At 52.3% G+C, this 23,242-nt stretch overlaps 11 protein-coding genes across 11 annotated transcripts; 7 read left to right on the forward strand and 4 right to left on the reverse strand.

Annotated features, from left to right (window-relative positions):
* Window positions 1-716: 716 nt before the first annotated feature.
* On the forward strand, window positions 717-1,460 carry CC77DRAFT_1037148 (hypothetical protein; the record flags this gene model as incomplete). Its single annotated transcript, XM_018527045.1, has 1 exon — window positions 717-1,460. One exon carries the CDS (start codon window positions 717-719, stop codon window positions 1,458-1,460), a length of 744 nt encoding a protein of 247 aa, XP_018391979.1.
* A 1,138-nt stretch (window positions 1,461-2,598) lies between these two features.
* On the forward strand, window positions 2,599-3,188 carry CC77DRAFT_1015837 (hypothetical protein). The gene has a single exon (XM_018524100.1). It carries the CDS (start codon window positions 2,619-2,621, stop codon window positions 3,156-3,158), a length of 540 nt encoding a protein of 179 aa, XP_018391980.1. The 5' UTR covers window positions 2,599-2,618; the 3' UTR covers window positions 3,159-3,188.
* Window positions 3,189-3,203: 15 nt separating this feature from the next.
* CC77DRAFT_1037149 (3-oxoacyl-reductase) lies at window positions 3,204-4,385 on the forward strand (the record flags this gene model as incomplete). The annotated part of the gene is made up of 3 exons (XM_018527046.1): window positions 3,204-3,219; window positions 3,470-4,009; window positions 4,063-4,385. 3 exons carry the CDS (start codon window positions 3,204-3,206, stop codon window positions 4,383-4,385), a joined length of 879 nt encoding a protein of 292 aa, XP_018391981.1.
* Window positions 4,386-4,533: 148 nt separating this feature from the next.
* On the reverse strand, window positions 4,534-5,175 carry CC77DRAFT_1027567 (hypothetical protein; the record flags this gene model as incomplete). Its single annotated transcript, XM_018526379.1, has 2 exons — window positions 4,534-4,720; window positions 4,778-5,175. The coding sequence occupies 2 exons, from the start codon at window positions 5,173-5,175 to the stop codon at window positions 4,534-4,536; spliced, it is 585 nt and encodes a 194-aa protein (XP_018391982.1).
* Window positions 5,176-6,262: 1,087 nt separating this feature from the next.
* Window positions 6,263-10,958, reverse strand: CC77DRAFT_56589 (hypothetical protein). The gene is made up of 3 exons (XM_018532223.1): window positions 10,370-10,958; window positions 8,974-10,308; window positions 6,263-8,925 (listed from the first exon to the last, which is right to left on the reverse strand). Exons 1-3 carry the CDS (start codon window positions 10,758-10,760, stop codon window positions 6,359-6,361), a joined length of 4,293 nt encoding a protein of 1,430 aa, XP_018391983.1. The 5' UTR covers window positions 10,761-10,958; the 3' UTR covers window positions 6,263-6,358.
* A 366-nt stretch (window positions 10,959-11,324) lies between these two features.
* Window positions 11,325-12,995, forward strand: CC77DRAFT_1027569 (putative metallocarboxypeptidase ECM14; the record flags this gene model as incomplete). Its single annotated transcript, XM_018526380.1, has 1 exon — window positions 11,325-12,995. One exon carries the CDS (start codon window positions 11,325-11,327, stop codon window positions 12,993-12,995), a length of 1,671 nt encoding a protein of 556 aa, XP_018391984.1.
* Window positions 12,996-13,160: 165 nt separating this feature from the next.
* On the forward strand, window positions 13,161-15,534 carry CC77DRAFT_1015839 (YagE family protein). Its single transcript, XM_018524101.1, has 2 exons — window positions 13,161-14,929; window positions 14,979-15,534. The coding sequence occupies exons 1-2, from the start codon at window positions 13,478-13,480 to the stop codon at window positions 15,072-15,074; spliced, it is 1,548 nt and encodes a 515-aa protein (XP_018391985.1). The 5' UTR covers window positions 13,161-13,477; the 3' UTR covers window positions 15,075-15,534.
* On the forward strand, window positions 15,407-19,092 carry CC77DRAFT_1015840 (phosphatidylinositol 4-kinase-like protein PIK1). Its single transcript, XM_018524102.1, has 5 exons — window positions 15,407-15,555; window positions 15,681-15,770; window positions 15,840-15,936; window positions 15,996-18,652; window positions 18,729-19,092. The coding sequence occupies exons 1-5, from the start codon at window positions 15,476-15,478 to the stop codon at window positions 18,766-18,768; spliced, it is 2,964 nt and encodes a 987-aa protein (XP_018391986.1). The 5' UTR covers window positions 15,407-15,475; the 3' UTR covers window positions 18,769-19,092.
* Window positions 19,093-19,165: 73 nt separating this feature from the next.
* Window positions 19,166-20,045, reverse strand: CC77DRAFT_56383 (hypothetical protein). Its single transcript, XM_018532212.1, has 3 exons — window positions 19,692-20,045; window positions 19,386-19,586; window positions 19,166-19,275 (listed from the first exon to the last, which is right to left on the reverse strand). The coding sequence occupies exons 1-3, from the start codon at window positions 19,846-19,848 to the stop codon at window positions 19,196-19,198; spliced, it is 438 nt and encodes a 145-aa protein (XP_018391987.1). The 5' UTR covers window positions 19,849-20,045; the 3' UTR covers window positions 19,166-19,195.
* Window positions 20,046-20,678: 633 nt separating this feature from the next.
* Window positions 20,679-21,490, reverse strand: CC77DRAFT_1004498 (Cwf15/Cwc15 cell cycle control protein; the record flags this gene model as incomplete). The annotated part of the gene is made up of 3 exons (XM_018523271.1): window positions 20,679-20,696; window positions 20,750-21,047; window positions 21,099-21,490. 3 exons carry the CDS (start codon window positions 21,488-21,490, stop codon window positions 20,679-20,681), a joined length of 708 nt encoding a protein of 235 aa, XP_018391988.1.
* Window positions 21,491-21,682: 192 nt separating this feature from the next.
* Window positions 21,683-23,032, forward strand: CC77DRAFT_953501 (exoribonuclease). Its single transcript, XM_018535433.1, has 3 exons — window positions 21,683-21,885; window positions 21,933-22,052; window positions 22,107-23,032. Exons 1-3 carry the CDS (start codon window positions 21,722-21,724, stop codon window positions 22,696-22,698), a joined length of 876 nt encoding a protein of 291 aa, XP_018391989.1. The 5' UTR covers window positions 21,683-21,721; the 3' UTR covers window positions 22,699-23,032.
* Window positions 23,033-23,242: the final 210 nt, after the last annotated feature.

Here is a 23,242-nt window from a genome sequence, read left to right on the forward strand (position 1 = left end):
CTCACCAGGTGAACAAATATGGTCGTTTACTGAGGTTGGGAACAAATGCCCAGACTGTGGACATCGGAAGTGCCGGAGGAGATGTGCCATCATGGGGCTTGCGCGGACGGATGAGTTGTGGCTGGAGAGAACTGGATCGAAGAGATTAAGCAAACGGTCGAAGTCGCTCGTTGTGGATTATTGCTGAGAGATGTTACCCGTATGGCGCGATGATGGAGTATGTTCCTTGTGATTGGTATGCAGGAGGCTGGGAGCTGTCGCGTTTGACTTTCACGCTACCTAGTGATGACATCATGGTGCCGCTAGCGACAGAAGTGCCCAGGTGGCTCCTGCCACACCTGAATCATCTCCACACGAACCTTTCAGCATCAATCCCATTACAAATATATTGAACCATGATGCTGATGCTTGTGGCCGGCATGCTGTTCGGCGTGCTCGTCTCGTTTGGGTATCGCCTGACTCCTTTGCTGTCCAGCCCTAGGAAAGTCACTCTATCCTTTTCCCCAGCCTCACTTCGAATGGGGGAGATCATCCTGGCTATCATGGCGATGATCGTGAAATCTATTTTGTACGCGATACCCGGAGTTCCGCGCGTAAAGTCTTCCGGACTAGAGCTCGACTCGCCTTTCATCATAGATGCGGAAGACGTCGCTCGATATCAACTAGCAGTTGGACGAGGAATTGGCGCAGGATCAAGGATTCCACCAGCTCAACTCATGCTTTTTCTGTCCGCTATGACTGAGCCCGCGATGCTTCTCCTCCTCGCAAGCCCCTGGTGTCCAATCAGTCCCCTGGGTGCCGTCAACGTCCGCAACAGGTTCGAGATACTACGCCAGGATCTATGCCACGTAGCGACGCTTGTGGGTATGAGGTCAGCTAATTTGAAGGCTATAGTACACAAAAACCAAAGACAAGCAAAACGAGGTATCGAGTGGGATTTGGAGGTCATGATCAATATTCCCACAGGGAGGAGCGATGGGACTGTGGATACCATATTTCGCCAAATCTTCACCATGCTAGAGTTCGGCAAAGTACAACCCAAGAAGGTTTCACAAAATTCTGATGAGACAACGCCTAGCATGGTGACAAACCCTTTGTTCGAAAGCACTACGCAGGTATCGCTGTCCGTGGACGATCCGCTGAGATGGGCTGCAATTTGCAAAGACTATAACTTCATACACCTGTCAGGGTTGGCTGCGAAGGTTTTCGGTTTACCAGGAAAGATAGCGCACGGAAATCACGTCGTCGCCAAAGCTCTGCAGCGTGTGCCAAATTTGGGAGGCTCAACATTCCTGCTAGATACATCGTTGTGGATGGAAGTGCATTTCAAGAGGCCGATGGTTGTGCCTGGTGTCTTTGATGTCAGTCTCCACAAGTCTAGCCAAACTAGCAATAAGTTTTCCGTCTCTCGTTCAGGGAAAGACTATGCTACAGCCGAGTATGGCAGTCTACAGTTGTGAAAATATCAAGACATTGTTAAGCCAACAAAAGCTTGCTTTCAAGCTGGACCACCAACAGTACTTGCCGCGCTATAACATTGCATCTGTATTCAGATAGATACGATACCATACCTTCCGAGGTAGGTATAATATGTAGCATATCACTGAGGAGTGCAGCTTAAGTGATTACGAGCTACCTAAGTTTATGGTGGGGACCACGCTGGACTGTGGTGGCCTAACTTAAGAAACTACATAAGGCCCGCTTTTTCCTATCGTCTCTCATTCGTAGACGGCAGCGCAGCTGCCTAGTCGCAATCGTAGATACTAAAGAAACTACATTGTTCATCTTCTCCGCTCATGAGAGACGCAACCTTTTTACCCATTCCAAACCTGTACTCTACTTCAACCATGCAGACCCTTCTGACTGTTCCAATCACCATTCGTGAGCAAATTTACCACGAGCTTCTCACCTACATTCCATCCGAAACAGCCACCAAAGATGTCGCACCGTCCTCGCCAATATGCAAGCTGCTCACTCTGAACCGACAAATCAACACAGAAGTGTTGAAGTTTCTGAGCAGCCAATTGTGCGTGGTGGTCAAGACCAATTACTCGCGTTTCAGCAATTCCATCCTCGATGAACAAGTTTACCGCTTGCCGCTCATTTCGCAATTACAGTCCCGCTCCGGAGCTATCAAAAAAGATTGTTCTAGATTTCCTGTTGCCATGGAATGGGACAGCTGCGTATTTCGAAGCAGGCTGCTAGCAGAGAGCACTCCATACTGCTTGATGCCGGTCACAAGCATGATGCAATTGACACAGATCGCCACAAAACGGTCAGCTTCGTGAGTGCATTTAGTACACACTGTACACCCTGTTGATTTGTTAACCTCTATTAGCCTGGTCGATACGTCTCTCACGTTCACACTTCTCGAGACATTCTCCTATTCCAAAGACAGAGCCCTGGAGATCCTCGTGGGCCCTTGGCTAGAAGACCCCTCTCTCCGTCAGAGATTTCTTGCTATCAACACCAACGACGCAATACCTCCACTCCTGGCAGCGGATTTGAGGGAGCACTGGCAGCGACAAGGGAGTGCCGGATATTATCTACTCAAGATTGACATGTTTAGGCGAAACGTGAATAGCGATACCCCAGAGAACACAGTCATACAATACAAGATGGTCTGTAAGTACGCCCGCCTAGTCTACGATTGCCAATTGGACTGCATTCGCAGCAATTATGGAGGTTTCCTTAGCCCATCGACAGAAGACACAGTTCTTATGCTATGGTCCGCAACTTGTACAACCGCTGCGGATCTAGTCGAGGTTTTATGTCATCTCGCAGGCACCTTTGGTCCTAAGGGACTAGAGGTAGCGGATGCATCGGACAGTGTGGCATTGCTACAAGAGGCGCGCAAGGTTGCCGAGGAGATGATTAGTTTCCTGTCGGATAAGCCCTATTGTGCGCAAGAAGAGTCTATGACTTCGGACGCAGTGCAGATACCGGTTCGCAAGCAGAAGTTCTTGATGAGCTTCAAGGCGCATATCGTTTGCAAAGCACTCGGAGACGTAGATGCCGCTATCGGTTATCTAGAAGATGCGATCAAGTACTATTCCGAGAGCCCAGAGAACCCGGTAGAGAAGTTGCATGAGCTAAAAGCTGAGCGTGGAACGGGAAATGAGGGATCTGTTCCCAGGGTAGTACGATGGACAAGTTAAAGTCGCGTTACATAAGGCATCGGCAATGTAATTCATCGACAAAACATGTCGAATGTTCAAGGTGGAGTCGGCGCGACGCGCTAGCACCCCGCATAGTATCTCCAAGATGCCGAGGTTCACACCATCTCTCCACTACGGCTCTACCGACATGGCTGAATCGATCGTTACGCGTCCGCGCATGCTTACGCATATACACATGCCCCCTTGAAGCTCATCTATACTCCGTTGACCTCAGTTGCACCTAACCCACTTCCACAACCACCGTGTAACATCTCATACCACCTCCAAGATGACGCACGCGGCCTCGAAAGACGACCTACGCGCCACCACGCTCTTCTCCTTCACCGAACATGTCGTCCTCGTAACGGGCGGCGCGACTGGCCTCGGAGAAATGGCCGCACAAGCCTTCGTCCAAAACGGCGCCCGCGTCTTCATCGCCTCACGCAAAGAATCCGAACTGCGCTCTACTACTGACCGCCTCAACGCGCTCGGCCCAGGCCGCTGCTCCTATATTGTCGCGGACCTGAAGGACAAAGCCGGATGCCTAGGTCTCTGTGAAGAGTTGAAGAAGCAGACGGATAGGTTGACGGTGTTGGTGAACAATACGGGGGCGAGTTGGGGAGACGATTACTATAACTATCCAGAGCATGCGTGGGACAAGTTATATGCACTGAATGTGAAGAGCATATTTTACATGACGGTGGGGTGTGAGGAATTGTTGACCAAGGGGGCTGATATGCACAATCCCTCTAGAGTCATCAATATCGCCAGTATGGCTGGTATCACGACTGTGGATGTTACGACCGGAGAGGGAGGTGGATTGAGTAAACCAGGGACTGGAACATTCAGTTGTAAGTTGTCTCTTCTAACGTTTCCTTATTTGCCGCCCTGACAGTATGAACAGACGGTCCAGCGAAAGCCGCATGCATCCACCTAACCAAAATGCAAGCCTCGAAACTCGCCCCCAAGAATATCATGGTCAACGTCATCTGTCCAGGAGTCTTCCCCAGCCGTATGACGAATTTCGGCTTGGAGAAATACGCTGATGCGTTGACGTCTGGACAGCCAACTGGCAGGATCGGCAAACCCAGTGACTTTGGTGGGCTGGTGCTCTTCTTGAGTAGCAAGGCTAGTGCGCATATCACCGGAAACGCCGTGGAGATGGATGGAGGTGCAACCTTAACAGGATGGCGGGGGAAGGTTGGTGGTGGGGATAGTAAATTATGAAGGAGATGCGAGTTGTGAGATAGTTGTATGGGTATCATTTTGATTAGTTGACGAATGTGATACATAATGGTCAATGTTGATTAAGACCTGTGAAGATCCATCCACTCTTCCTCCTTCCATCACTCCAACCACAACTCCTCCATCGCCCTTACGATAGCTGAGTAGCCAATTGTGCGACCTGGTCCAGAATCGCCTGATCCTCTCGAACAGCGTTCTCCGTAACCTTGTCCTTCAGATGATCGACCTGCTGTGCCGCATCCGTAGGCGGCTGTCCCCTCGCCGTGTTTATCCTACTGATTTGCATCTCCAAGAAGAACTTTGGCGCCTTGATCAACCTAAGATATATCATGTCAGTATGTGTTTTGTATTCAGTTTGTACAGGAACGACTAACCCAAAGTTACCACCCGAAGAGCGCAAGCCAGCTTCAGTAGCTAGATAGACATTAAGAGCGTCCTGAAAAGCCTCAAGGTTGGAGTCGGCAAGCGGCACCGCTGTTGTGAAAGTGCTGGTAGCAAACTGTAGAGGTGTCTGGCCAGAGGTGCTGAAGTCGATTTTAGAGAAGGTCTGACTGCCAGAAGTCACGTCGGGGACATTTTCGAGTGTCTTTGCGTTGGGATCGCAAGTTACAGCGGCTTGGATTTGGTTGACTACATCGGCGGTTTCGCCAGGGAGGACTTCGTTGCCGATGATGAAGCACGCGTTGCCTTGGCGGGGTGTGATGTTGGCAGTCGGAGCGGCGATAGCAAGACCGCTGAGCAAGATGAGGATAGTAATGGCGTTGGTATACATCTTCGGTTCCGTATATGAATGTCTCGTCTTATATATATAAGAAGAATAGAAAATACGTGATTGGCTGTAGAGCAAGAAACGAACGTTTAATAAGCAGTAAGATACCCTACCGGAGGGCAAGGAAAAGAATGTAGAACGTAAAGACTGACTTGGAACGAAACCGATGATCGATAACCAAGAAAAGACAACAAACAGCGCGCCATCACGCCTCTCTTATAAACGCCCTCATCATGCTATCGTGAGGTATCGTATTAGGCGCGTAAACGGCAATCAGGCACACGTTCGCGGGTGTCCCTGTATCACTAAGAGCGTTGCGACAATCCTGACAGGGCTGTCACGTTCGTCAGGTTTGGAGTTTCGCGACGCTTTAGGTTTGAGATCTTCGCGATGCGAGCAACATCAAGTCGCTTAAGCCAAAGGCGGCTGCCGAGCTCCGAAAACTTCACTCTTTCGTCCAATAGAGGGTAGGTCTGTATAGAGCCTTGCGGAGCCAGGCAAGTTTTCTCTTCATGCAATATGGTGCGCCACTATAGCTTGGCTGTTCGAGAGGGATGCAGGATGGCTTGAGAAGGGGGTTGAGGGAGTTTTGCAGGAGTTGCTCAATGCCGCTGAGCCGAGGTGCGAGAGCTGGTGAGTGTGAGCGAGGAGAAACCTCGCAGACATGTGGTTTTGTATTACATCGTGGATGATGCGCTTGTGTGGTAGTAATCCCGGAGGAAAGTTGTTGTTGGGTAGGAAACTGTCGTGCGAGGCTAGTGACCAATCAACACTAGCGCCATCGTCATGGGGAAGGAACATCTTCACTTCAACGATGAGAACAGGGATCTCAATCACTTATTCGATTATCATCCACTATCGAAATATCATCATCCACATACGAGCAGCATCAACTTTGGTATCGACCATATCCGCTAACCCAAATCCTCACTGTGTCTTCGACCAATCCTATCCTCGAGGAAACGCCATCCTGAGAGTCCGTCTATGCATATGAAGCGCCCCCGTCGCAATTCAATTCAATGCCCACATACGCCATGCTATGTATGAAGGTGCGTACAAGTTCCGTAGAAGAGTATGTAAAGTCGACAAAGGAGAAACACGAACGCGCTCTAGCGATGCTGGTATGTCCATAAATTCACTTTTGAAATCCAAAATGCAAAGGAAAAAGAGGGGAGAGAAGCAAATATTATGCTGTGGTCGTCCTTGGACTATGTATGGGTCGTTCCACGTGTTCGGTGATTGGACTTTGGCCCTTCGTCGTTGGCTGGTCGTCTGAGGTTCGTTGGGTTTCCTCCGCAATATCGCTCATGTCAGACTCGCCATCAGAGTCAGGTTGGTCTATTCTGAATGATTCGCGGAAATTTGCAGGCGTGATTGTCTGGGATGACACGTGTCGCGACTTTGTAGTGTCTGCAGACATCTTGCGGACGTAAAGCGGCTCATTACCGTCGCTTCCGGGAGAGAGCGCACCCGCCGTGCCATGGCTGAAAACGCTGCCATCCCTCTCATCAGGGGAGACTGCTTCCGCCGCCTCTTGGAGTTGTTTTACTGTCTTCAAGCGTTCTTCTGCTGTGGTATTGTGCCAATCGCCACCAAACTGAATGACGGACGCCTTCTTGCCATGGACGGTAAAGCTACCCTTGCTACGCGCCAGTCCCCCGTCACCTTCTGTGCTTTCGCTGGTAATCGTAGAGGCAGAGTCCCTACCCTTGTGGCCGCGGCGGTGAGAAGAGCTGCCACGGGATTCTCGAAGAGTGCGATGCAGACTTCTTCTTTGCTTTGTACGAGATCTAGGCGACCCTGTCAAAGCAGCGAGAGATTGCTCATAGTCAACATCAACGGCAGATTCCGGTTGAGTGCCCTCGAAAGGTGTGGGCTCTGGCGTTCTCGGTTCCAGGTCACCCACCTCACCTGGAGGTGGAGTAGCGTAGCGAGAATCATCATCAGAATCGGAGTCAGAATCTGAGCCTAATGTGCCGTCGCCAGTTGTCGATATCGAGGGCCTATGGTCAGAAGGATACATCCTTGGAGACTGTGCTGAGGAGCTGGCAAACGAGCTTCGACGGTCAGATGTGCTGGGACAAAACAACATGGGCGAAGCCTGGAACTGTGCTGAAGGGTCTTTAGGGCTTGACTGTGTCGTCTCTGGTGGTGTCTTGAAAGTTTCATCTCCACCAAAATCAGTATCTCTAGAAGATTTGGTACCTGGACGAGCTGATGAAGTAGGAGACAGTGGAACCTGCTTGGGTCCACTGGTCATTGAGCTGGTCTTTGAAGTCAACCGCGCGAGTCCACTGACTTTTGACGTTCTGTTCGACTGCTGTGGAGAAAGTTGTGGCTGCTGTGCTTGGGTAGGCTCTGAGGCTCGGTCACTCTGTGCTTGTTGCTCAACAATGCCTTGCCTCTCATCTTCCAGCTCCTGAGCCAGAATGTCACGGTGGCATTTCATCCGCCAAATGTCAATGCGTATCCATTTCAGCTTCGCTGACAACCGGCCCGCAGCATGAATGACGAGCTCGCGAGTTTTTGGTTGGATAGGTGCAAGAATCTGGAGATGTCTCGCATCCCGTAGGCGTGCTTCCAGCTCTTTTATAGCATTGGTAAGCCTGTCCTCGGATTCAGTGATGCGCACTTGCATAAGATCTTTTCGGGCATTCATCATTTGCGTTGCAAACTGGCTGTCGATCTTGCCACTTTGTATCGTCACATCGCCAGTAGCTGTTGGTATTGTCTTGGTAGAATGCGATGACTCAAGGCGTCGCATGCCACGGTTCTTTTGGCCTTCGTACAGCCCACCGATCATGCCTCTTGATCGAACGCCGAGTGTCTCAAACGCAGCGGTATAGTTTAGCACGCCTAGCCATTCGTTCAAGTCCTTCTCGCTATCGGCCAGAAACGTCTCCTCGCCTGCCTTTGAAAACATGACAAACGCATTCTTATGTTTCTTGTATGTATTGTCAACGAGCGCGACCGCACCATCCATGGGTATGATGTGGTCTTGCTTGAAGTCGGGAAGTGCAGGTTGGAATACGACTGGGCCAGTCTCACCACGCTTGAGATGTTGATCGTGCTGGCTCATCAAGTTCTTCGTCCAAGTAGAGTTTCGGAAAAGAGACAATCCTGACCGCGTAAGAACAGCGCCCCATTCTTGCCAAGGCGATCGTGCCTTCTTCTTCTTTGTGTCCTTTCTCCACAAGACTCCAACTTTTGTGACCGGCATTTCGACGATACCAACTGAGGTGCCGAAGGGGTTCTCTTGGGCAGCATCGGACATGAAAGCTTCTGGTCTTGATCGAGAGGACACGATTTGTATGACGCCGTATTTGGAGAATAACTTGTAAACGTTCTTGGTGTCCAGCGTCGCAGTAGTGCCAGTGTAATTGTAAGGATCGTCCAGTTGCATCACGTCTCGAATCGTAGGACGGAGGGCGTCTAATTTTCCCTCAAAGATAAGTGTGTACGGATCGATGGGTTCCTTGGCCGCTTTGCGCGCTGGATCGTTCATTGGCCCCTTGAGCACTGCAGTTCTCTTGCTTTTCTTCGAGGTGATGTTCTTAAGGTCGACCTCGTCCTCGATGTGGATGAATGGAGTATAGACAATATTGTCGTAAAAGCAACCTAAGACATCAGCCGAGACTCCATCACAGGAAGAGTTCTTGATGTAGTCCGGCCTTTGCATTTTGCGTTTGTTGTTTTTGTTGAATACGTCTGTATGCAGGATGATGATTGAGAAGGATATGAAATAAGCCTTGTCTGTAGTGTGTCAGTCATGGTGATAGATGCAAAAAGCTGTCTTCGTACCTGTGTTAATGTAGATGCCGGGGTTGCACTCGTGATACCGATCAGCGAAACCCTGCAGAACACGGTCGATTTGCTGCGTCTCCTTGGGTAGTTCAACCTGCATGAGTAATTTGCGGATGGCCATGTCGATTGGATCACCGAAGAAAGCAAATTTTCGCATGTAGCTTCGTAATACTGCGAGAAGGAACGGATCGTCAGTCTTGCTGAGATAGCTTGCAACGACGCTCTTGTCGAAGTTGTTTGCCTCGATTTTTTCCAAATACCGCCCAGGTGTTTCACCCTCCTCGCGATCTGGTAATATGAGTGCTTCCCGGCTGATATTCATGGAATTTTGGTGTGAAGACAAGGCTGAGCTTCCTAAAAGGCCGTGAGCAGGTGAAGCATGCCTAGGTGAATGGGGCTCGGAGTTCTGACGAAATCTTGAACTCAGGCCGAACAAATTGCTGAAGCTACTCCTTCCTGCTGTGGAGGTAGAGTTTCTTCCGCTGGGTCCACCAGGTGGTGTTGGCGAACCTGCGCCGTCCGACCGCCCGCCCATTGATCCCATGGTCGATGAGCGCCCCCTAAGCCCCATGCGAGCTGAACCATTGTTGTTTGGCGAGGTACGAGCGGATCGGGTTGACCTGTACGAGTCGTTGCGAAAGAGAGTGCCTGGACCAGATGAGGCTAAATTCAAAGCACCAGCAGCTAGAGCAACTTGCGATGCAGAAGGGACTGGTGGCGTCTGTGCCCCAGATTCTCCATGGGTGAAGCGCCGGGCGGTCAATGGGGGACTTTCGGTTGGTGAATGATGGATTGAGGCGGAACTCCTCGCGCCAGTGGACTGGCGTGGTGTAGCAGGCGCTGTGTCGGGGAACTGCGGAGGCTCGATTTTCATAGGGAGTGGAAATAATGATGCACGCTGTTTTCGACGGCCAAAGGTAAATCGTCCAGAGCCAACGCGGGCCGGGTGAGCGGGTCGTGGGGTCGACTCAAAGGAAATATGTCCACCGGAGCTTCCATCTGACCTGGACGACTCGGATGCCCTGGTGGGAGGAGCCAGGGAGGTGGTGCTTTCCGCAGATTCTCGCGATTCGGCAAGCACGTCGGGGCGGCGTTGGCTGCTTGTCGAGGCTCGCGCCTTCTCGTCCAGGAGGTCTCCATGACTCTTCTTGAAGCCTAGTGGCTTCCGCTTCTTCTCCATCGACTTGCGCAGCGTCGTCGGCTTGTCAAACGTGGACGGATCGAACGAGCGCCGGCGCAGGGCGAACTGTTGCATCCTGCTCCGTTTGGGCGGAGTCTTGTCCTCGTCTTCGTGGTCGGCTACGGTGGGTGCAGTGGTGATGATTGCGGGCGCTGCGCAGCTCTACGTCAGTACTCCAGCCTTCTGCCATGTGGGATGCATCCATATACGTACGCGCAGGATTACCGGGCACGCGAGGGACGGGCGGTGCATCGTCGTCCCGGGCGGCATGTTCCTTTGCCTTGGCGGAGAGTTGCGGATCAGAGGCATGGCGGAAGCGCATCAGACTGAAGCGCTTGGTGTTGGGAGTGTGTTCCTGTACGGGTGGAGAAGGCGGGGAGTCGTCATCATCATCATCGTGGCCTGTCGAGGGCCGCGCAACGTCGGTGGATGTTGGACGGTAGCCATCCTCAGAGGCAGCGATTCGACCTGGGTCCAGATTCTCGGCCGACCTGTCGAAGCGCGCGTCCTTGTCGGCGCGCTTGAAGAAGCCGGCAGGGTCGAGGGTACTCCGTCGCTTGAGGTCTCGTTCGCTACGGCCGGGGCGGAGGGAGCGCAGAGGCATGGCTGCTCGCGCCAACTAGCAGCTCATGAATGCAAGTAGGGCGTCACGGTGCTTGACATGGCACAGCGGGGTGGGCAGTTGAGGGGGTCAGTCAAGGGCGTCGCTTTATGGGCTCTTTGGACTGTAGGATGGCTCGGATGCGGCACGCCCACAAGGCTGACGGAGTGATGCTAGGATTAGTCGGGGAGGTGAGATGTGAGAGCCGGTCGAGAACTGGGCACGGCGTTGGACACGTAGGTGTTGGATAGGGCAGTCGACGTCACAGTGTCTCGCTATGTTGTATAGGGGGAGGATACCAGGCCTAAGGGTAGCAGATCAGCTGTCACCAAGGCACTGACGAGCGCACTGGTCTTCTCTGCAGCGCAGTGGAGAGTGCCTAGCGCAGCGTTGGCGTAAATGGCCGCGCCTCGCAAGCTCCACCAGCCACAATTCCCACGTTTCTTCCAGGCATGCTATGCTCAGGCACACGACACCTTCTCCACCCTCTTCCCGGCGCTTGCTGGCCACCACCATAGCATCGCATACATAGTTGGCTCACCGCTTGCCCGGCCACCCATCCCCGCAATGCGCCAGCCCGTTTGCGCTCTGCTGAGTCTGCTGCTTCTCGGGCCACAGCTGGCAACGGCCGCCCCGCACGACGCAGCGCCGTCTCCGTACGATGCAGGAACCTATGCTTCGACCCACAATGCGTCCCCACGACCATGGCGGCGGCTTTCCGACGCGATAATACGCAACATCTGGCGACTGCCAGAGCAACAAAAGAGCTTGGGCGGGCAGAGTGCGCAGACTGGCCGCGATGCGCTGGGCGATAAGCTGGTCGCGCAGTATAGGGATGATGTCGTGTTGAGGTTCAAGATAGGCACCGCCGAAGAAGCCTCGGCACTGGCAGATGCAGCAGACATCCTCTTCCTTGACGTATGGGAGTTTAATGAGGACTGGGCAGACTTGCGGGTATCCAAGGACGTGGTGCCTTCCTTGTTAGGACTGCTGCCTGCATCGCTGAAGGACTCCCACGCACCACTCCTCCAAGACATCGGCCTTGCACAGGCAATCTTCAACTCCTACCCATCGCCCAAATCTGCACCTGCCTCTGACAGCGACCGATTCTCTTCGAACCTCCGACCGTCCTCGCGATCAGGCAAGGGCAACATCTTCTTCCAAGACTACCAGCCACTCTCCGTCATAAACCCATGGATGAGCCTGATGGCTTCCATGTTCACCACACACGTCCGCCGAATCAACATTGGAATCAGCTACGAAGGCCGTGACATACCTGCCCTGCGTGTTGGCGTGCACCCCACAAACAACGAGGAGCCATCCAAGCCGCGGAAGACGATCCTCATTACCGGCGGCATCCACGCGCGTGAGTGGATATCCACAAGCACCGTAAACTACCTAGCCTGGAGCTTCATCAACGCTTACGGCAAGGACCGTGAAATGACTCGTCTCATGGAGGACTTTGATTTCGTCTTCGTCCCAACCCTAAACCCAGACGGATACGTCTACAGTTGGGAGACCGACCGTCTATGGCGCAAGAACCGCCAGCCCACCAGTCTTCGTTTCTGCCATGGCATTGACCTCGACCGCAGCTACCCTTTCAAATGGGACGGCGCTTCTCTGCAATCGAACCCCTGCAGCGAATCATATCCTGGTAGCGCTCCGTTTGAAGGCGCAGAATCAGCGCGCTTCGCGGAATGGGCGAGGAACGAGACTGACAACAACAATGTTGAAATTGTTGGTTTCCTAGACCTGCACTCATACTCTCAACAGATCCTGTACCCATATAGTTACTCTTGCAATGAGGAACCCCCAGCGATTGAGGACCTTGAAGAGCTCGCTCTTGGCCTGGCGAAAGCTATCCGCGTGTCCCGCAAAGGGCAAACGTACAAGGTCAACTCTGCATGCGAGGGCAATGTTGCCTTCGCCAACCAGAAGAAGACCATCCTTCCACGTATCGAGTCTAGTGGCGGCAGTGCACTGGACTTTTTCTACCACGAGCTCAAGGTCAGATACTCTTACCAGATTAAGTTGAGAGACACCGGCAGCTACGGTTTTTTGCTTCCTAAAGAAAACATTATACCCACCGGAGAGGAGATGCTAGACGCGTTGTTGTACTTTGGCCGCTTTATGCTGGGAGAGGTTGGTATCATCACCCAGGAGCAGCCAGCTCAAATTGTAAAACCTAAGATGGAGGACAATGGAGAAGCAAACGAGACTGAGGTCATGGAGTTATAATTGATAGTTGACTTAATATATCCCCCTAGCTTGCCTACGCGTATTGCGTACAGTATCAAGAGACGCTCGACGAATCATAACCGCTTTTGTACGTAGTGCGTCCGATGCAGATCTTGAAAATGCAAGCGCGCGGTCGAACTTCGTACGAACTCACACAAGCGCAAAGGCGTTAAAAAGAACCTTGGAAGTCACACAACATCCAGGTTCCTGGAAGTTGGTTTTTAACGGCCGCCATGCAGGTAGCGTTCTCTTGCACGTGGGAGGCCCGTGCTGCGACCGTTAGTTCAGCATAGATCCTTACAACGTCATTGCTCGAAGTCTCGTCGACACAAACAGCTTACGCGCTTGTCACCAACCGCATCCACTAACGCCGACGTATGGCGCCGTCAGAACTCCGGGGCATCTGCGACTGTGACATCTTCTCTCTCTAGTGACACTTTCACCTTCGCTGTTGATTCGCACCTTGGCTGGAATTGATCACCATGGCGTCAAGCTCTACCGAAACGACTCCCTTGGTCTCGTCAATGTCGAGCTCAAGTCGAGCGATACCTCCCAAGCCTCAGCGAACCGTCACATTCAACCCAACCGTCACATCGACTAGTCCGAAACCACCGTCGCGGTCAATCTCGCACAGCGCCTCCGCTTCCGGCCATGGTGCCACTACCCAGGGTGGACAGCCCATGCTTTCGACATTGAACAGTAAGCTGCGGAGAAGGAACAGCTCTGGTGCGCCTGCCAGAATACCCCCCGCGCCGGTGCCCAAGATCGGTCCCCAGAGAACGACGAGGACAGCCCAGAAACTCAAGCTCCTTCCCGACCCGGCCGCGGATGAAGCCGAAGACGAAGAGAGCGGACGCGATGTCTATGTGCAATACACCAGGATAAAGGACCCTACAGCGCGAAGAGATGCAGCCAGACTAGGAAAGGCAGACAGGGAGCGACTACCAAGAGTGACGGCATATTGCACGGCCGCGTCGTACAAGCTCGATGAAATGATGCGATTTCTGAAAGGCAAGCAAAAGATCAGAGGAGCCGCGCCGAAGCGCTTCGATGAATGCATATACTCGCCGTACAACTATGGATCTACAAAAGGCCCAGAAGACGTCAGCAGCACTGCTGTACTCGACGGCTTTACGGAAGAGAGGCCGAGAAGGTTCTCGGACAGCGCCATTGAGGTGGAGCACGAGAATGAGAGAAGGAGGCAGGATCTCATCGACTTGCACGAGGATGGCGATGCGCCAGAAATTGTGAATGAGCAAGCCATTGGCCCTAGACGGCCGTCGATCACCCACGCCGACTCGGATCCGCAAATGGACGCGCCAGATTTCGATACACGCGTGCATACTCCGGAAGTGTTCTTGTTCGAGTATGGCACTGTTGTCATCTGGGGTATGACATTGCAAGAAGAGAAGAAGTTCTTGAAGGAAATAGCCAAGTTCGAAGTCGACAAGCTCGGCAAAGACGAGATTGAGACGGAAGAATTCAATTTCTACTACACGCGCGAGTATCAGGCCCGGATATACAACGACTTCATTAGTCTACGCGACAAGAAGAACTACATGATCAAGTTGGCCATCAGCCACGGCCTTTCTCAGAGTGTCAAGACATCGCTTTTTGAGGATCTAGTAGACAACACTATCGATGAGACAAAAGACATCCCGGCCGAGATCGCCAGCTCTGGCAAGATCAACCTGAACAAAAAGCAAATCAACATGCAGATAGGAGAGCTGTTCATCCTCCGTATTAGTATACATCTACAAGGATCGGTTCTGGACGCGCCAGAGCTTATGTGGGCTGAGCCACAGCTAGACCCTGTGTACCAAGCTGTCAGAAGCTATCTGGAGATGGATCAGAGAGTCAGTCTTTTGACCGAAAGACTGAACGTCATTGGAGACTTGCTTGCTGTTCTCAAGGACCAACTGACTGTGACGCACGTAAGTAATGCCGTGTTTCATGTACAAGTGTTTTGCTAACTGGATGCAGGGCGAATTGCTTGAGTGGATCGTCATTATTCTTATTTTTGCTGAGGTGCTGGTGGCTGCTATTAACATTTTTGTCGACTTGCACGCAGCGGACTAATCCGACGTGCCCGCTGTATATATTTGCTGGTGTACGATATTTTGCTCAGTGCGCGCGAACAGGTCTGGGCCTCTTGCAAAGGCCAATTGCACGGCGTTGGGTTGCGGGTATCTGTGTTTCCTTTTCCGTTTCTGGTATTGTTCCTCACATAACGAAGGGCGGATGTCACGGAGGCGAAATTGCGAATGGGAACGTCAAGAGGACGGGTTAGTGGCGAGAAAGTAATATAAGACTAAAGGCGGACGATCGCATTGTTAAGCTATCTTCCCAAGCAAGGCGGAGCTGGTCATCTCCGCCCGCTGAACCCTGTCGCGCCCCATCTTTCCCTATGCGACCCTTTTGAGCATTTCACCGCATGCTGTCGCCCTCCACCCGTACTGAGCCCCAATGAGCCGTCCCAGATGAGTTGGAATCTGCTAGAGCGCTTTATAGAATCTGAGCACTTCAACCAAGATCCGAGCCTCGCAGTAGCATACCTTGCGTGAGTCGCTGCCGCTCCCCGAAGCCACCGTTGCCCGCAGCACCGCCGCGGCGCCCTCCCTCTCCCTGTCCCTTCACCGAGACCACCGCATTGGGAGCCAAGACTGACATCTAATATCTCAACAGCCGGTATGCAGATCACGTCGGAATCCACTATGTGCTCTGTTCGAAGCTGCGCCAGTTCGCCTACGAGGAGCTCGAGTTCTTCCTCCCGCAGTACGTCGCCGCGAGCCCACTCCACTACTACGACGACATGAACAGCTAGCTTACATACGCGGGGCACAGGCTATGTCACCTGCTCATCAGCATCGACAATGAGTCCATGGCTCTGGAGGAATTCATAATAGACTTGTGCGAGGAGTCGGTCAACGGCGCGCTTCTGGTGGGCTTGCGGATACCGTGTCTTGTTAGCCGCTGCGGGTGCTAATCTCTGCCCTCTAGACATTCTGGCTGTTCCAGACCTATCTCCACGATCTCGCAAGCGCCCCCAACTCCATCGCCTTCAAGACATGTCGCCGAATATACAACAGGGTCCAGCGCATCGTCTTCGGATCCGCCGAGCCGCAGCGCCGAGAGAAGATCAAGGAGAACGTACTTCCCGTCACAGTGCTCTCTAGTCTGGTCCTTGCGAGCATAGCCGCGCCCTTTCTCCCAGCTCACGCCGGCCCTCTGGCAATTGCGCAGGCGCGGAAACCCAGACCCGTCGAGGACATCATCTCGGATAACGTGCAGACAGCCAAGGTCGGAAGGAGCAAGACTGTCACTGGAGGATCGTCAAGAAGCAAGGAGAAGAGGGTAGCAGCCCAGCACTCAGACCCCGAAGATGGGCGCTCGATCAAGGCTTCATCTTCGCGACCCCGCGACCCGAAAGAGCTAAGGAAGGCGGCAGCGCGGCCACCAGCTGCTCAACGGGCCCCTTCGATGCAACACCGCCCTTCATTGTTGTCAATAGCATCAGAAGCCCGGCTCAGCTCGTCATCGTTACCCGACTTCCGAGACGGCAAATCGTCCCCCCTCCCTACTCCCCCAGCGACTGCCGGTTTAGGACCAGGCCCACTTCAACATGGCTTACGCAAGTCGGGACTACCACCAAGGCCTCTTACACCTACTGCATTGACCCGTACCCAGAAAATTCGACTTCTACGATCCAACTACTTCCGCAACGAAACTCAGTTCCTGAGCGCTCTCGAGGACATCTCAAATCGCTTGGTTGTTGTTCCAAAACCCGCACGGTTGAGCGCGCTGAGAGCTGAGCTAGCCTTGATAGATCAGGACTTGCCAGCCGAAGTAGACATACCTCTATTATCGCCTCCGACTCTCAAGGACGGGATCCCATCGCAAAGCCAGCATCACCGTATAGTGCGCATAAACCCTGCGGAATCAACTAGTCTCAACAGTGCAGAGCGAGTACCTTACCTGCTCATGGTTGAGGTTCTGGAGGAGGATTTTGATTTCGACCCAGACACTGAACAGAACCAGCAGTTGCTCGAAAAGTTGATGCTAGAGAAAGGCACCTCGAGAAGACGTCTTTTCGACATCACCAATGCCGAGTATCTTGCATTCGATCGCACACCACCCAACGGATCCGACAGTGTGTTCGAGCCTGCTACTGGAGACCTGGGTAGTACCTCACTCATCAAGGACATGGATGAGAACGACATTGCGTCTGGAATGGCGCGCGTGACATTACCTGGTGCAACCGCCAATGGGAAAGCCACGGCCCCAAGGTCTTCAAGCGGAGCGAACACTCTATCTTCAGTGGCTACCCTTTCTACGCCACGAACGTCCGACTCGCAAATCAGCAGATCGAACAGCCCTGGTCCTATCAGGCGTATGACAATTCCAGCAAACCTCAATTCACGGAACCAGGCCGTCGACCAACCAGACTTCTCGGCCCTCGCAACCCACATGCGCACTGCTGCTCAAATGCTCGCACAACTTGAAGCAAGCGGCGCAAAACGGCCAAAGGGCGAGGTGGCAGCCATCAAAGCCAAGATTATTGCTAGTATGCAGACATTGGAAGAGCAAAACTTCTTGAACGAGGATCAGGGACCAACATTCGACACAATCATGGCGGAATCAGATCCAACAGCGATCACAGGCGAACCAGAAGAGCTTGAAGATGGTCTACCGGTCGCGACCAATTCGGGTGCAGGTGCAGCTCGTATGGAGAATGATCTCAAGACGGGTGGTATGCGGCGGAAGGGTGACCGCGACGATCCCAGTGCCGCGACTTTCGGTGAAGAATGGAGTGCAAAGCGAGAACGGATACGACGGTCCTCACCATACGGCCATATGAAGAACTGGGACCTCATCAGTGTCATTGTCAAGACAGGTGCCGACTTACGTCAAGAAGCCTTTGCCTGCCAGCTCATCGACGTTTGCACCAAGATTTGGGAAGAAGCAAATGTACCCGTCTGGACAAAACGCATGCGCATCCTCGTCACAGGCGAATCCTGCGGACTCATCGAAACCATTACAAACGGCGTGTCTCTCCACTCGTTGAAGCGAAGCTTAACACTAGCCAGCATAGCAGCAGGCACCAACCCCCGCAAACGCATCGCGACCCTAAAAGATCACTGGCTCAAGACCTTTGGCGAACCAGACTCGGAAGCTTACATTGCGGGTGTAGGTTGCTTTGCCCGCTCCCTCGCTGCCTACAGCATGATTTGCTACGTGCTGCAGCTCAAAGATCGCCACAACGGTAACCTCCTCATCGACAACATGGGCCACATCATCCATATCGACTTTGGCTTCATGTTGTCCAACAGTCCCGGCAGCATGGGTTTTGAAGCCGCGCCTTTCAAGCTAACGCAAGACTACGTTGACGTGCTAGGCGGTGTGACAGGCTCTGCGTTCGAAGAATTCAAGACGTTGTGTAAAAAGGCGTTCCAGGCGCTGAGAAAGGATGCAGAGAGGCTGATCATGCTAGTTGATCTCATGAGTAAGAATAGTAGTATGGATTGTTTCAAGGCGGGTGCGCAGACTGTGACGAACAGTCTAAGGGCGAGGTTGATGCTGCATTTGAGTAGGGAGGAGGCTGAGGGGTTCGTCGAGGAGCTGGTTGCGAAGAGTGTGGGAAGTTATTATACCCGACTGTGAGTTTTGCCCTTTTTTTGTTTCCCTTGTCTCGTTCTTTGGATGACAACGGCGGTTTTACTGACATGATGATAGTTACGATACTTTCCAGTACCGCACACAAGGCATATATTAAGTTTGTTTGCGGCTGCTACTGCTTTGCATCAGTGGACATCGTTGCGAGGCATGCGAGAATTTTCTTCTTTTCTTTTCTGTTTTGCATTTCTTGGAGTACCTTGTGTGTAGGGAGAGAGTGAGGAAGGAAGTGAGGAGTCCATGCTGTGTACGCGCGCTCTTGGGCAAGTAGAAACACTGTGTGGCTAGGACATATGGACAGTCGAAGCTACAGCACAATACTTCAATTTCACATTGCCTGTTGTCCTAAACCTGCGAACAGGTTCTTGATTTATGTGACTTGGACAATATCCTCTGCGGTGTTCCAAATGATGGACACTGCTGTCTCCGCTAGGACTAGAATTAAAGCGCACCCGCTCTTTCTCTGAAGAAAGGATCGTTTATAAATAAAGCTTCAAATACTCCGTTGTAGGAAACAATATACCGCCCTATTCCGGCACACTGCCAAACCCCTCCTTCTCTCGCATCACCCTTCCCTTCTCCGATAGTTTCTCGTTCTTCATAATTCCTGTCATCGAGTCAGTTTTGATGCAACTCATCTATGCCTTGGAACCGTTGTCCTCATCACCACCACTCACGGTATCGCCACGATGAAACAAGAAAAAGGGAATAACATACCACCGACTTTTTCCACCACCTTTCCCATCATGGAATCATGACCTGGCCCGCTCATCTCACCGGTTTTATTCCCATACCCTGCACCACCCGTGGAGCCGCTTCCCATGGGCGTGGCGTTTGAATACGGTGCCGTATCTGAGTGGGAGCCGAAGCGGAATTCAGAATTGTCGGTTGAAGGGGTAGATGAGGAGCGTTTGTTTCCTGTTGTTGGTGGTAGGCATCGTTAGTCGTCTGGCTCTTGAAAGAGATATATAGGTATGGCTGTTTTTTCTTGGACGCAGATGAGGAGAAATATCAGGTACGTACCGAAACCAGCACCACCTGTTATGCCTGAACCGTGTTTTTCATGGGGCTCATGGTAGGCAGTATTTGAATCTATAAGGCCGAGACGGGTGTTGGTGTGTTGGTCTTGGAGGTCTTCTGCGGCGTAGTCTGGTGCTGTGCGGTTCCCGTAGCCTGCCATTGTTGTCGTCGTTGTTGTCCGTGCGGTGAACTGTGAGTAAATGCGTGTATCTCTAGAGAATAGGGAACAGAATAGGAGTATGTGGAGAAGACGTAGAATTAATTGGAATGGTATTTCTGTTTGGGCAGTTTCACAGAGATCTCTGATTGACTATATAATATCTGCGCCTCCTTCTCTACTATCTGCCGTGTGCTGGCCCCCAGCATGAACAAGCATCTGGCAAAGGCGGAAAAGCCTTATGAGGTCACTTTGCTGGGGAGGCGTAGATCATCTGCAGCAGAAGCTCTATAAGAGGGTGGAAGACCCGGCCAAGGTGTGCTTGGTGTTCCCTGTAGGCACGCTAAATTCCGCTTATGTGGACCGGAGGAGATAGTGGCTCGTACTAGGCCCAAGGTTCAGCTATCGGTTCTGTACGGAGTTACGCTTCCACAGCCGCTCAAGGAGCGCCTGCTACTATTCTTCGCGCAAAACACAGCAGTCTGCCTCTGCTGCACGGCGAGGCCTCTCTCTGACATATTTTGAAACAAGATTTGGACCTCGATAGATGCCATTCATTCGATCGATTCCTAGTAACGATGGTCTGAGGCGAGAGATAAAGCTGACATCCAGAAATGGTGGTCGTCGCCGCTGATCCAAGATAGCGATAAGAATCCCGCTAGGTTCCGTCTCGTCACTGGTTACTTTATACCCGCCAAGATCTGGGGTATCCCACACTCCTTTGTAGATTGCTTAAAAAGTTCCAGAGCCTGTGCGCCAAGGACCCTAACGCCCGCAAATGCAATGCATGATATTCGAAAGTCGGATAAGTAATACTGCGAAAGGCGATGACCTCATCGGATGTATTTGGACTGTCGCGTAGTGTTAGTGAGTGTTATGCGTGGCACATTCAAGGGGTACATACCATGAACTTCTTATGGAAGTCGGATCGCAACATGTCGTTGATGAATTCCTTCTTCTTGTTCCTGTCTTCGGTGCCTCGTGCTTGGTTCTTGAAGACCACATCGTCGTCCCATCGGCGCTTCATGGTGAAGTCTTTCGCATTGAGCAGAGGATTGCCTCGGGCGACGTCGATTTCGCGTTGTTCTTCCTCTTCTGCGGCGCGTTCTGCCTCCTCCTTGGCTTTGGCTGCAGCGCGCTCTTTCTTGATCTTCTCAAGTTCGCGCATAAGGGCCGCGGTTTCGTCCTCTTCGTCTTCGTCCCTGGAACGTTGTTAGCAAGGGGTTGAAAGCCAGGACAGATTCGACACTTACTCTTCATCGCTACTTTCGTCCTCGGTGCTGCTGTCGTCTGCATCTACGTCCCTGAACTTTTCCAACACCTCTATGCGCCGCCGCTTTTGAGCTGCTTCATCTTCCTCGCCTTCCTCGGCTGCTGGTACAGCATCAATCTGACGTTTGTGCGCATTCGGCTCGGCTGCTGCCTCGGGTTCAACGTAGGTGCCGTTCTTCTTCGCGATGTGACGCGCCTCAGCCTCGAGAAGTTCGGCGCGAAGGTCGCGTTGAGCATCGGCATCGCCGCCTTGGCCTGGTTGTCTGTGTTTGAGTGTCGTATGCGCTGGTAGGAGTCGCTGATGATAGGCGGGCCCTCGCTGGGCTTCTTTACCGCGTGCGGGATCGAACGTAGGTCTGTGGGCCGTCGTCATTGTGTTGGTTTATTATGGATTGGTCGGATTTTGAGTTGGCACGGGTTTCGGAAGTCTTGCGCGTAGTTGGGGTGGTGAGTTGTTGATGCGTGAAAGAAATGGCGCATAGAAGCTCGAAGTCGTAAATCACGCTAAGGATCGGCGCCGGTCCCCGCGCATCATTTTCTATGGCTATTGAACAGCTATGATTTCACCAACGACAACCTCACGTACCTGTCGTATAAGGTCAAGATGCCCAGAGAAGCTGAGATATCGCTCAATGAGCGCGAATTCATCAAGCAAGCGCTGCAGGAGCAGATTCGTATCGACCGACGCGCATTCGACGCCTTCCGTCCGCTTGAGCTCACCTTTGGCGACGAGTATGGCGTCGCAGATGTTCAACTGGGCAAGACGAGGTACAACATACCCTGTGAATCTGAGTGCGCAAGTTAACCTTCTTCAGGGTCATTGCGCGCATTTCGGTAGATGTGACGACACCACTACCAGAGCGCAAGTTTGACGGCATCTTCCAAATAGTCACAGAGTTCTCTCCAATGGCTTCTCCAGCCTTCGAAGTTGGCCGGTACACATATTCCAAAGTCCACCAATGTTTCGCTGTATCTGACTGAGTTGCTAGTCCCACAGATGCTGAAGTCATCCTTTCGCGCATACTTGAAAAAGCCATCCGTCGCTCCAACGCTCTCGACACCGAATCGCTATGTATCATTGCTGGCTTGAAGTGCTTCGCTCTCCGCGCAGATGTACACATCATTGACCATGATGGCGGACTCATCGATGCATCTTGCATAGCCGTCATGGCCGCACTACAACACTTCCGACGACCCGATGTCCAGGTAGAAGGCGACCAAGCTACCATCCTCAGCGTACGCGAACGCGAACCGATACCCTTGTCCATACTCCATCAGCCGCTCTGCGTGACCTTCTCATACTTCGAAGGTGAAATATTCCTGGTAGATGCAAACTTGGCCGAAGAGCAAGTCAGACAGGGAGAGGTCATCATTACCATGAACAAACATGGCGAGATATGTCAGATTGCGAAGTATGGAGGAGCCACGATCAACCCACTGGCTTTGCTGAACTGCACAAATGTTGCAATGCAAAAGGTCAAAGAGATGGGTGCCTTTATTCAGAAGAGATTGGAAGAGGATGCCAAAGCAAGGGATGCCGGAGGGTTGATGGCAGAGCTCAGCGCTGAAAATGCCAGGTGAGACATCGCACGAAGCAGAACAACCTTACGAGAGACTACAAGTCTGGCCAGATGGCCAGTCTGCGACGCTTCCAAATACTGTGGCGCGGCCCAACTTCGTCCGCCGAGCCTCTATATACATCAGGAAAGTTTCCAGAAAAGGATGCACCGTGGGCCCGCTGATGATGTGGGTCGGTGATTAGTTGGCCCCTGGAACGGCTACCGGGAAAGCCGAAGACCAGAGCGCGACATGCAAATTCTAGAAGTAGCATGCGAATGTCAACGACAGTTCAGATTAGACCATACTACATGTACGTTTGCGAACTCAAAACTCAAAATCAGATCAAATTCGCAATCCCGAGTTCATCATAATATTGTGAATTTCTTGCGATATCCGACTGCATCAGCACATTGCGATATGTTTGAACATCAAGTCTAGATCTTTTGAATTTGTGACGCGGTGACGTAGCTGACAAACCTTTGGAAGCGCGACCGCGTCTAATTACTGTCGAATCGCGGCGCCTCGGCCCACGCTTCCCTGCAGCTTCACGCGACAGCTAGCACCT

The sequence above is a fragment of the Alternaria alternata genome (assembly GCF_001642055.1).
Source record: "Alternaria alternata strain SRC1lrK2f unplaced genomic scaffold CC77scaffold_1, whole genome shotgun sequence".
Classification (NCBI taxonomy): Eukaryota; Fungi; Ascomycota; class Dothideomycetes; order Pleosporales; family Pleosporaceae; genus Alternaria; species Alternaria alternata.

What these genes read in the sequence shown, in the direction of transcription:
- CC77DRAFT_1015837 (XM_018524100.1), top strand. Translation starts at nt 2,619, where the DNA reads ATGGTCTGTAAGTACGCCCGCCTAGTCTACGATTGCCAATTGGACTGC.
- CC77DRAFT_56589 (XM_018532223.1), bottom strand. Translation starts at nt 10,760, where the DNA reads ATGCCTCTGCGCTCCCTCCGCCCCGGCCGTAGCGAACGAGACCTCAAG. An exon ending in CGTGCCCGGTAATCCTGCGC is followed by an intron (nt 10,309 to 10,369) that starts GTACGTATATGG and finishes AGAGCTGCGCAG; the next exon opens with CGCCCGCAATCATCACCACT. An exon ending in CGGCATCTACATTAACACAG is followed by an intron (nt 8,926 to 8,973) that starts GTACGAAGACAG and finishes GACACACTACAG; the next exon opens with ACAAGGCTTATTTCATATCC.
- CC77DRAFT_1015839 (XM_018524101.1), top strand. Translation starts at nt 13,478, where the DNA reads ATGGCGTCAAGCTCTACCGAAACGACTCCCTTGGTCTCGTCAATGTCG. An exon ending in ACCAACTGACTGTGACGCAC is followed by an intron (nt 14,930 to 14,978) that starts GTAAGTAATGCC and finishes AACTGGATGCAG; the next exon opens with GGCGAATTGCTTGAGTGGAT.
- CC77DRAFT_1015840 (XM_018524102.1), top strand. Translation starts at nt 15,476, where the DNA reads ATGAGTTGGAATCTGCTAGAGCGCTTTATAGAATCTGAGCACTTCAAC. An exon ending in CTCGAGTTCTTCCTCCCGCA is followed by an intron (nt 15,771 to 15,839) that starts GTACGTCGCCGC and finishes CGCGGGGCACAG; the next exon opens with GCTATGTCACCTGCTCATCA. An exon ending in GGAAGTTATTATACCCGACT is followed by an intron (nt 18,653 to 18,728) that starts GTGAGTTTTGCC and finishes ACATGATGATAG; the next exon opens with TTACGATACTTTCCAGTACC.
- CC77DRAFT_56383 (XM_018532212.1), bottom strand. Translation starts at nt 19,848, where the DNA reads ATGGCAGGCTACGGGAACCGCACAGCACCAGACTACGCCGCAGAAGAC. An exon ending in AACAGGTGGTGCTGGTTTCG is followed by an intron (nt 19,587 to 19,691) that starts GTACGTACCTGA and finishes CACCAACAACAG; the next exon opens with GAAACAAACGCTCCTCATCT. An exon ending in GGTGGTGGAAAAAGTCGGTG is followed by an intron (nt 19,276 to 19,385) that starts GTATGTTATTCC and finishes ACTCGATGACAG; the next exon opens with GAATTATGAAGAACGAGAAA.
- CC77DRAFT_953501 (XM_018535433.1), top strand. Translation starts at nt 21,722, where the DNA reads ATGCCCAGAGAAGCTGAGATATCGCTCAATGAGCGCGAATTCATCAAG. An exon ending in GTTCAACTGGGCAAGACGAG is followed by an intron (nt 21,886 to 21,932) that starts GTACAACATACC and finishes AACCTTCTTCAG; the next exon opens with GGTCATTGCGCGCATTTCGG. An exon ending in CCAGCCTTCGAAGTTGGCCG is followed by an intron (nt 22,053 to 22,106) that starts GTACACATATTC and finishes CTGAGTTGCTAG; the next exon opens with TCCCACAGATGCTGAAGTCA.